Raw genomic sequence first — 11,103 nt, forward strand, 5'->3', positions numbered from 1 at the left:
ACACTTTCACGTTGGGATGTGCGATATGAGGTACAATCTTGAGGTGACTTCAACATTATTGTTAAAGTGGCTTTTGTGTTGAAAAAATATATTTTAGACAAATGATTAATTGACACACTAAAATGGACGTAGTGATAATGCGGTTGACGTGGCATGTGCACAGAGTCACATATCTTTTTTATTGTGTATCTCGAAGAAAAGATATTTGGTTATGTGCACATGCCACGTCAATCACTTTAGTTTATCATGAGTCTTATTCTTTTCTACCAAATTACCATTCAAAACATAAAAAAGTGTTATTTTAGATTATTATTAATTTATTAAATTACTATCTAAAACACATCAATATCATTTTATGAAGCATTGGAGATATATGTGTCAAATATGACATTTTTTCACTTTATTATATCAAAAAATGGAATCGAAAAAGGCAAATATAACATTGCCATTGCAGATGATCTAAGGCCTTAATTTATCTCATTTTTAGAAGTGATATACACATAGATGTGGATTTCCTTGAAATTCTAAATGAGTAATGTTAAAGGCACCCCACGTAATAATAATGGTAATCCCATATCATAGTCAAATTGTTCTCTTATATAAGTTAAAAGTTTCGGAATGAATTGATTTTTTGTGATGATGATCTCTATGGTGAGGAGATCATTCCAAAAAAAAATCAGTAAATTTCAAAACTTCTAACCTCATCAAAATAAGTTTAAGAATTGTAAATCATCCATTTTTTTTGTAAGAGAAGTTTCGGAATGGGATGATTTTAGGTGAGGACGATCTCCTCACTATAGACATCATTCTCACAAAAAATCATCTTATTATAAAACTTTTAACTCATGTATGACAAAAAATTTGGTTATGATAGGGGTGCCCTTGGTAGTAATTGGGGGTGCCTTTAACATTGCGCATTCTAAATTTATGTCTTTTCCTTTGTGCAAAATAAGTCCAAGCCTATCTTAAACGTTCGCTTTTGCGCGCATTATTCAGAATAAAACGGCCCAAGTGCCCAACAACAGTTCTAAGACTCTAACGTGCGCATCCCTGACTTCGATACTTCCATTAACAAGGCCAGACCAGAGCTTCAAACACAGTTAGCCAGGTACAGTTCTTCGCAATCCTTCTTCTTAAAATTATACTTTACGCTTCCCCCAATTTTTATAAAAAAGAAATGTTATTAAACTCGATGTAGAGCAGTAGAAGTGAAATCCTCAGGAGCACTTTGCATGAAAAACCTGTGATTAAGAGGATTAGTTTTTTGAGAAAATTTTGCTTATTAATTTATTTTCATGAAAGATACTGTCTTTCTTGTTTTTATTTGAATGAATTTCGTTCTTTAAAAAAAAAAATTGTTTTTGTATTTTCAAAGAACGATGGGGTTTATTTGTTTGGTAGTGAAGGTTTGCGTTATCAATCAGCTTAAAGCTTGAAACTTTACATGTTGAATCAGATAGTAATGCTGAATTAGGTTAGTAGCGCAGTTGTTTCATCAAAACCTAGGGCAGACGATGCGAAGATGGATGAGGAAGATAAGAAGTCTGGTTTTAATAAGAGGAGAAAACCAATTAAAATTCACGCTAATTCTGATGATGACGAACCTATAGGGTCTCTGTTCAAGTTGAAGAGAAAGAACCCTAAAAGGGTTAAGTCTAGATTAGATGATGGTAAGGTTGAAAGGGTCGAAGTTAGGGCAGAAAATTTGATGGTTAAAGATGAGGATTCGGGCGAGATGGACGATACCTTAGCCAGTTTGAGAAAGAAGTTGAAAGCTCCTAGGATTGGTAAAGATGGTGGATCTGTTACAAGAAAGGGAAAGGGTTCTGTGTTGAATGCGGCGGAGTTGCAGTTAAAGAAGGTGGAGGAAAGTCCAATTTGCGGTGGTGATGGCTCAGATTTGCTTTCCGATTGGGCATTAAAAGATAGGGCGAAAGACCGAGGTAAGAGATCTGGGCTTGATGTGTTGCCAAAGAAGATGGAGGGTCACACTGACTTCGATAATGGATCAGATCGACGTTCTTGTGGGTCTGGTGTTCGAAGATCTATTGGAACGCCCATGCAGAAACAGAAGGAGAGGGTGTTTTCAGTTGGGGAAAGCTCTAATAACTCTTTGGATGAAAATATGGACTCTTCGCTTTCTGCGTTTGTTCGGAAGTCACCTCTTCCAAGATCTCGTGTGGGTTCTATTACAAATTCAAGAGAGAAGTCTGCAACACCACACGATGAATTTGACAGACAGACCGAAATTCCTGAGGAACCCATAGTGGTGACCCATAATGGGTTGAATGAAACTTGTGATGGAGCTTCCAAGGATTTGCTTTCTCAACAGGTCCAGGAGTCCTGCTCTGCTTCCATTGAAAAGCTCACAGAAGAAACACAAAAGTTCAAGAATGGGTTAAAGCAGTGTTCCAAAGGGCAGGAAATTAAGATTTCTGAAAATGATGGGTCACATTTGGTTTCTCTGCCTTCAGATGTAGTTAAAATATCTGATTGTTATTCTCCCAAGAAGCTAAAGGAGGAATCAACAGCCACTATTGATGCCTCCAATCAATTTTCTTGTGAACGACTTCCAATGCACTCAATCACCTCAAAAATTGATGCTTTAAAAGCGGCATCTGTTTCAAATCAAGTTCCTCTCTTTGTTGAAGAAGTAGAGGCAACTTTTTCTCACTCTGTAACCTTGAATCCAAAAGAAACTTATCCTGAAGATGCAGAAAAAGCAATTAATATTGAAAACAAGGAAATTAAACTATCGGCAATGAATAAAGCTCGCAAGGTTAAAAAGCATAGGCTTGGGGACATGGCATATGAAGGGGATTCTGATTGGGATTTTCTTATGCATGAGAATGGGATTTTTGAAAATGACCGCTTTGTTGTTGGAGATCGACCTTCTAGATTGAAAGACAAATTTGATTACCCCATAAATATGGTTGTAGAGGCTGATAATGGTGGGGCAGCGGCAGTAACAGCTGGACTGAAAGCAAGTGCTGCTGGCCCTGTTGAGAAAATTAGATTCAAGGAGATCTTAAGGCGCAGAGGTGGGCTTCAAGAGTACCTGAAATGCAGGTTTGCTTCTGAAACCATGAACCTGTTTGCAGTTGTACATTTGCCTGCATTCTTGTTTGTTTTTTTTTTTTTTGCATCTTCAATTTTCCTGGTATAGATAATTTTTTATTCTTTTTAGACATGTATAAGTTTATTCTCTTAAAAAGAATTCAAGGGGAGCTGACTAAGTTCAGGCTTAAATTACCAATTATGACCTTATTCTGCACAAATGAGATCCAACTTGAACAAAAAGTTCTCAAAAAATATACCTTAAAACTCATGACACGTCTTGTTGCAAAAAACAAGGAGACATAGGAGCCAGAGAGACCAGTTTGGTGCGATAAATTGGATCCTCCAGACATTGAAATCTCTCCTAAAATCGAAATCCAAAGGCACTCCTTCCCCAGCATGAACCATAAAATTGATAACTCGCATCCTTTTTTTAGTAGACATGGAATACAACTATACAAGCTATGGAACTGCATTGGAAGAGGACGATTACCAACTCAACATTCACTAGTGATTATTAGCATTATGGGGATAATAATGTTATACTAACTCAAGCAATTTCATACTTTAAGGATTTTTTTTTTTGTTGTTGTTGTAGTTTTTCTTTTTAATTGGGACCTTGTTCTTTGTTCCTTTCATATTTTTTCGTGTTGCTCACTCTTTTGTTTTTGTTATGATCTGGATTATAGGTAGGTCTTCTCAAAACCTTTCTTTTGATTTTATATCTTTTGTTAATAATAATAGTAATAACAACAAAACAAAACAAAAAAATGATGTTTCAATGTGTTCAAACATGTCTTCTCCAAGAAGTTGTAGCTTGTATGAAGAATGGATTCACAAATTTCAGGGAATATGGACTCTTTCTGGTCTTAATTTTATAAATCATTGACTTGCCTGCTTGGAGACCAACAGAGTAAGCCGAACTTCCTTGGAATTTATTTTTCTGCTATGTAGGAATCTGATCTTAGGCCTTTGGAGTAAGGACGTGAGCCGTCTCTTGCCTCTTTTAGACTGTGGAGTCAGCAATGCTCCTTCTGACGATGAACCACCACGAGCATCGCTCATTCGGCAGATTTATGCGTTTCTTGACCGCAATGTAAGTTTTCTATTTTAAGATTAGTACACAAATATTGATTTGGATTCTTTGCTTTTTCCTCTTTTGTTTTATGGGTGTTTTCCTGTCAAAGTTATTTTTCTACACTGATCTTTTCTTGCGCTTAGATTAGTCTTTCAGCGACCTCAGATTATTGAACATGTTCTTCTTTTATGAGGGAATTGATTATCCTTCTTTATTCCCACCCCCCCAATTTTCCAATCCCTTATCCCTTACCGTCCTTCAAATTTTCAACAGGGTTATATAAATGTTGGCATTGCTTCTGAGAAGGAGAAAGCAGAACCTAATGCCAAGGCCTACTGTGAACTTTCTAAAGTAAGCACTACTGAGGAAAATTGTCTGTCCCTGGTTGCTGATTCAGAGGCTGGAGCCACTTTCATCCTTGGTCAAGTTAAGAGTTCTGAAAACCTCTCTGAGGTAAAAAATGATATCTTCTTCAATGATAGAAAACCAGTATCCGAAGCCACAGAAAACAAGAAACTTGTGCCAAACACAGGATCAGAGTTATCTGATTTGTCAGATTCTGACAAATGCCTTGTTGATAATAAGCAAGAAAACAGTGGGATTGATGCAAAACTGCCAAACAGAATTACTAATTTGGATGTTTTGGTCACTAATCCATCTAGCGAAGTAGTGGACCGTGGAGAAGATTCTGTCTTAGATCCAGAGCAGATAAAAAACCCATATGGGATTCAATACGCTGTAATCGATCCTGTTGAAGGGAATGGTTATACACAATGTGATTTGAAAGTTCAGAAAAGAATCATTGTCATAGGAGCTGGTCCTGCTGGCTTAACTGCAGCTCGTCATTTGCAGCGCCAGGGATTTTCTGCCACGGTGCTGGAGGCTCGGAATAGGTTGGGGGGTCGTGTACATACCGATCGTTCATCTCTTTCTGTTCCCGTGGATCTTGGTGCCAGCATTATTACGGGTGTGGAGGCCGATGTTGCAACTGAAAGAAGACCAGATCCTTCTTCTTTGGTTTGTGCTCAGTTAGGCCTTGAACTAACCATTTTAAACAGCGATTGCCCTCTCTATGATACTGTGACCTGTAAGAAAGTTCCAGCTGATTTGGACGAGGCATTGGAAGCTGAGTTTAACAGTCTCCTTGATGACATGGTGGTACTTGTTGCACAGAAGGGTGAATGTGCAAAGCAAATGTCTCTTGAGGATGGGTTAGAATTTGCATTGAAGAGGCGCAGTATGGCTCGGTTGATTTCAGATACTGAAGAATTTGAATTGGATACTGGATCAAATGGTCTTTATAAGAAGGTCCCCAATAGGATTAGTTCTGAGGAGATTTTGAGTCCTCTTGAGAGGAGAGTGATGGATTGGCACTTCACAAACTTGGAATATGGTTGTGCTGCTCCGCTTAAGGAGGTCTCTCTTCCTTATTGGAATCAGGATGATGCTTATGGAGGATTTGGAGGAGCCCATTGTATGATTAAAGGTGGTTATAGCACTGTGGTGGAATCTTTAGGAAAGGGGCTCTGTATTAACTTGAACCATGTGGTCACAGAAATCTCCTATGTCACGGGGGACTCCGGAGAAACAGGAGAACGGCAGAACAGAGTCAAAGTTTCCACGTCAAATGGTAGTGAATTTGTTGGAGATGCTGTTCTTATCACAGTGCCACTTGGGTGCCTAAAGGCAGATACCATAAAATTTTCTCCGGCTCTTCCAGAATGGAAACGTTCTTCTATCTGTCAACTTGGTTTTGGCATTCTGAATAAAGTAGTCTTGGAATTTCCAAACGTGTTTTGGGATGATTCAGTGGACTACTTTGGAGTGACTGCAGAGGAAACTGACTGGAGAGGCCGATGCTTTATGTTCTGGAACGTCAAGAAAATGGTGGGAGCTCCTGTTCTCATAGCACTAGTGGTTGGTAAGGCAGCCCTAGAGGGCCAAAGTATGAGCGCAGCTGATCATGTAAATCATGCCCTAAGGGTTCTCCGTAAACTTTTTGGGGATGCTTTTGTATCTGACCCAGTTGCGTCGGTTGTGACAAATTGGGGAAATGATCCTTTCAGCCGGGGAGCGTACTCATATATTGCTGTGGGAGCGTCAGGGGAGGACTATGATATCCTCGGGAGGCCTGTGGAGAACTGTTTATTTTTTGCTGGTGAAGCTACCTGCAAGGAGCATCCGGACACAGTTGGTGGTGCAATGATGAGTGGCCTCCGAGAGGCAGTTCGTATAATTGACATATTGAGTACAGGCATTGATTATACAGCTGAAGTGGAGGCAATGGAGGCTGCACAGAGACAGTTGGACAGTGAAAGGAATGAAGTTAGGGACATTATTAAGAGACTTGATGCGGTTGAACTCTCAAATGTGCTCCACAAGAACTCCTTGGATGGGGATCACGTGTTGACCAAAGAGGCTTTACTACGGGATATGTTCCATAATGCCAAGACTACTGCAGGTCGGCTACATCTGGCTAAAGAGTTACTGAATCTTCCTGTTGACGCTTTGAAGTCTTTTGCCGGAACCAAAGAAGGACTTGGCACACTCAATTCATGGATACGGGTACTTATTTGATCTTTTTTTAATTTTTTTTTAATATGTAGTTTAATTATGTTAGTAACAGCCTTGCACATGGTCTCCTCACTAGTATCCACTTTAAAACAGGATTCAATGGGGAAGGATGGGACTCAACTCTTGCGTCATTGTGTTCGTCTCCTTGTGCTAGTGTCGACCAATCTACTTGCTGTCCGTGCATCAGGTATCCATCTCTTTTTGTTTTTGGCTGCTGCTTTTTTTCCCGTACATTCAAAACCATGAATCTTGTTAGCATGTCAAGTTGTTCAAGAACAATTGGTAATTTTGTTTCGATGCCCTATCATCTTCTCTGGACGAGTTTTTTTTGCTTATTTTTCATGGCTTTTTGTGTGGCTGCACGGCTTTTTAAATGTCATGAAGTCAATTGTAGGGTGTGAAGAATCTTTTATTTGCATATTCTGAAAATGCACTTCTGATTTTTTTACTCACACTATTATCCAATTGGCCAGAGAGTCGATTCTTGACTTACTGATGTCCATCAAATCAACGGTTTTTTCAAGAGCCTTTCTTACACTATTCCTGTTGGTGTAGGTATAGGGAGGACAGTAAAGGAGAAAGTCTGTATGCATACTAGCCGTGATATTCGTGCTGTGGCAAGCCAGTTGGTCAGCATGTGGATTGAAGTATTTCGGAAGGAAAAAGCTGCTAATGGTGGCTTGAAATTACTGAGGCAATCAAATGTATCAGATTCATCAAAGAGCAAATCTTCTAGAGTCGTCCTAACCTCGGAAAAGCCATTAAGAACAAATTTTGGTCCAACATATGATGGCGGAAATGTGCAGGTTCCGTCTTTCCCTCAAAAGAGTTCACCATTAGATGCAAACCATAAGCAAGCAAACTGCAATCCGGTCAAGTTGGAAACTGTTATTGACCCGAAATCTGAGGCAAATTCATTATGCGACCCTGTTGTTGCACAGAGTGAGGCTTCTAAGTTGGAGGACAAGAATGTTGCCATGTCTAAAGAAGCTCCTGCTGCTTTTGTTGCTGCCGAAACAGCACGTGCTGCTGCTCTTGCAGTCACGGAGGTTTGTCTTTCTTTAGAACCATAAACATAATCACATATTTATGTTTGAGAAATATTATGGTAATTACCATATATTAATGGAATATCAGGATACATGGCATGCTTATGGATGCTTGTAACAACCATTTATTGGTCCCTAACATAGGAAATCAAAGCTTTAAAATGAGAAGGGCAAACATGGTAGATCTTGTTATTCACTGTTATGATGTCTCTTATAGCAACAGTGGGTTCTATAATTTTTCACTACTTTAATATATTTTTTTTAAATGATCCTTTGGTATATTGTTCTCAAGGAAAAGTAGACTAATAGAATAAGAATAAATTGGTTTTATATAAATCCTAAAACAGCAGGATAACCACAAGAATTAATAATGGCAATTATGTTAGGGGAATTTTGTAACATATAACTAGATGGGTTATGACTGGAAACTGTTGATATTATCATATAATGGTTGCTATTAAACCATGACAAATAGGTCAAGTAACAGCCTAACAGATGATTTCAACTTCATATTTATAGATCTCTTTTGGAAAATTCTTTGATCCTTTTTAGTGTCTAAAAGAATGCTTTAGATCGGATAATGGGTGTCATCTGATTGTTCATTTTTACTCCGAGATTTTCTTGTTGCGCCTGATTCCTTGCGTGTATGTGCCACTTTCATTTTATTTATACAATGTATGTTAGAAACAATGTACCATAAACAGTATATTGTTTGGTTCTTAATTCCTCTATAATTGTCCTCCCTCCCAACAATTGTCTTTTCTTCTGAATGTTTTGTGGTTGGATTGATATTTAAGACATTGGTGTTTATTTCCTGAAGGCATTCGCATCATCAGAAACATTACCTGAGCTTCCCAAGATACCATCATTTCACAAATTTGCCAGACGAGAGCAGTATGCACAAATGGACGAGTCCAATCATCGAAGAAGGTGGTTAGGAGGTATTTCGGGAAGGCAAGATTGTATTTCCGAAATAGACTCCAGGAATTGCAAGGTTAGGAATTGGTCTGTTGATTTTCCTGCCGCATCCGCCAACCCTGACAATTCAAGAATGTCAAGTGATAATTACATGCAGCAAAGCTACTCAAATGAGGCTGCAAACAACCTCAGAGAGCATTCAGGAGAAAGCGCGGCCACTGATGATATATTAACAAAAGCATGGGTTGACAGTCCCGGAAGTGGAGGGGTGAAGGACTATCATGCCATAGAGAGATGGCAATCCCAAGCGGCAGCAGCTGATCCTGATTTCTACTATCCAGTAATGCACTTAATGGATGTGGAGGATTCAAACACGACTTCAAAACAACTGACCAGGAAGTATGAGAGACGGGAAGAGGAAAGCTCCGCTTCACAAGCTGCAGAAAACACAGTGTCGATTGGAAATCAACCAAAAGGAGCTGATCGGATTAAAAGGGCCGTTGTGGATTATGTGGGATTGTTGCTCATGCCTCTGTATAAAGCTAGGAAGATTGATAAAGGAGGATACAAGTCAATAATGAAGAAAAGTGCGACTAAGGTATGTTCTGATTCTGTTCATGCCACTTTACATACCCATTAGCCATATGATTATAACTTGCTTTGGTTTGGCGAAGCAGGCGGTCTCAACTGTTACCTTCTTCTGTTTTTCTTTTGTTCCGGTTATATCAGGTCATGGAGCAGACCACAGATGCAGAGAAAGCGATGAATCCTCCCGAGTTTCTTGACTTCAAGCGGAAGAATAAGGTCTGTACTCAATCTATTTCCATGATTATTTTGAATTTTAAATGAGATTGTCTATGTTTCTGTCGACTTTCCATACTAAATACTATTTTGTACTTGGTGGTTTATAACTTTTCATTAAAAAAGTTTAACTAGTTTTCTCTGTATGGAAACCTTGACTGTATGTCATAGCAGATTCGTGCTTTTGTGGACAAGTTGATTGAGAAGCATATGGCAATGAACCCAGTTGTTAAACCTTGATACTTATCAGGATTATTGGCGATGCCCGTTGCTTTTTTGCTGTCCTGTATTAAACATACAGACATTGGCACCTTGACTGTCCCTGCAATAGTTCCTTCCATTGATTGAACCAGGCGTTGGGAAACAATCCATTACAGTCGGGTGACGGTTTGGTGGAAGTTCACAAGTGGGTAAACAGCCGATTCCTTGTTAGTAGTGAATGTGTTCAAGCTGTAGTGGTGGGACATTCATGTTGGTGACATTCTAAAGCTGTATATGGCTTCTTGGTACAAGTTATTCTTAAGAGAAGTCACATCGGATGCGGGCTGCTATGAAAATGTTTGCATTGGGATCTTCATTGCAAATAGGTCCAAAGAAAATGCTGGAATATTGTTCATCTGGTTGAAAAACACCCGTCTCAGCTAAATTTTAAGGCGAAATCAGATAGTCGGCATCATTTTATTTCTGTCAACCTCCGGTTTTATTCTTGACGCCACAAGATCAACCCTCTCCTCCCTCCATTTATTTTTGTTCAGAGATTCCCATTGGTGAGATACTAGATCAGCATTTTGCGTTCTCTTTCCTTTAATTTTTGTACAGGCCTGAATTGTTTTTGACATCAACAAATCAATGTAACATATTCTTTCTTCTTCTTCTTCTTCAAATTCATAGTGTCAACTGCATTGACAGCAGATTAAGCGTCGTACTTCTGACTACATTAACAGCAGCCGTTTGTTGGGGCTTATGGGAAGAAATGAATGAACGAATCTTCCAAAGAAAGGAGCAATCCATTCAGAGAATCATTTTTAGTGTTGTAGGCATCTTGTTTCATTGGTGTAAACAATTTAAAGATTTTAAGGTATATATTTTTTTTTCAGATTTGCATGGATGGTCAAATTTTTGGCATATTGATCTGTATTTGTGATTAATACAATATATTAAGGGAAATGTTCAACACCCTAAGCTTTACCCTACACTTTAACAAACGTGTTTTGTCCTACATGGGTTAGAAGTTTTGGAATGGGCCGATTTTTGGTGAGGATGATCTCTATATCATCCTCACCAAATATCATCCTCACCAAAAATCGGCCCATTCCAAAACTTCTAACCCGTGTAGGACAAAACTTAAAGGGTAGGGTAAAGCTTAGGGTGTTGAACATTTCCCATATATTAATGGTAGGATTTTATATCAACAGATATATGGAAATATATTGAAAATAAACAAGTTAATATTAATAATATGTATACCTTAATGCCAAAACTGTGGATGCGCACAAATAGACCCAGTTCAGAACTGTATGCCAAAGAAAAGTGACTCAATGACATGTATCTTATATTATAAGACTAATGATAAATCGATGTGTCAAAACATACGCGATTTGTATGTGGCAAGGGCACAAAATTGTT

General features: G+C 38.7%; 1 protein-coding gene across 2 annotated transcripts; it reads left to right on the forward strand.

Annotated features, from left to right (window-relative positions):
• The first annotated feature begins 949 nt into the window (after nucleotides 1-949).
• LOC147408833 (lysine-specific histone demethylase 1 homolog 3-like) lies at nucleotides 950-10,577 on the forward strand. Of its 2 annotated transcripts, XR_015171735.1 has the most exons (10): nucleotides 950-1,108; nucleotides 1,457-3,069; nucleotides 4,012-4,153; nucleotides 4,409-6,700; nucleotides 6,803-6,896; nucleotides 7,265-7,758; nucleotides 8,579-9,274; nucleotides 9,406-9,480; nucleotides 9,652-10,244; nucleotides 10,369-10,577. XR_015171735.1 is itself a non-coding variant. In XM_086422449.1 (9 exons), exons 2-9 carry the CDS (start codon nucleotides 1,523-1,525, stop codon nucleotides 9,715-9,717), a joined length of 5,406 nt encoding a protein of 1,801 aa, XP_086278575.1. In that variant the 5' UTR covers nucleotides 950-1,108; nucleotides 1,457-1,522; the 3' UTR covers nucleotides 9,718-10,577. The 2 variants fall into 2 exon arrangements, 1 of the variants encoding a protein (XP_086278575.1); XM_086422449.1 differs by having other exon boundaries at nucleotides 9,652-10,577.
• Nucleotides 10,578-11,103: the final 526 nt, after the last annotated feature.

Source organism: Akebia trifoliata, chromosome 2 (assembly GCF_017979445.1).
Source record: "Akebia trifoliata isolate Shusen 1 chromosome 2, ASM1797944v1, whole genome shotgun sequence".
Classification (NCBI taxonomy): Eukaryota; Viridiplantae; Streptophyta; class Magnoliopsida; order Ranunculales; family Lardizabalaceae; genus Akebia; species Akebia trifoliata.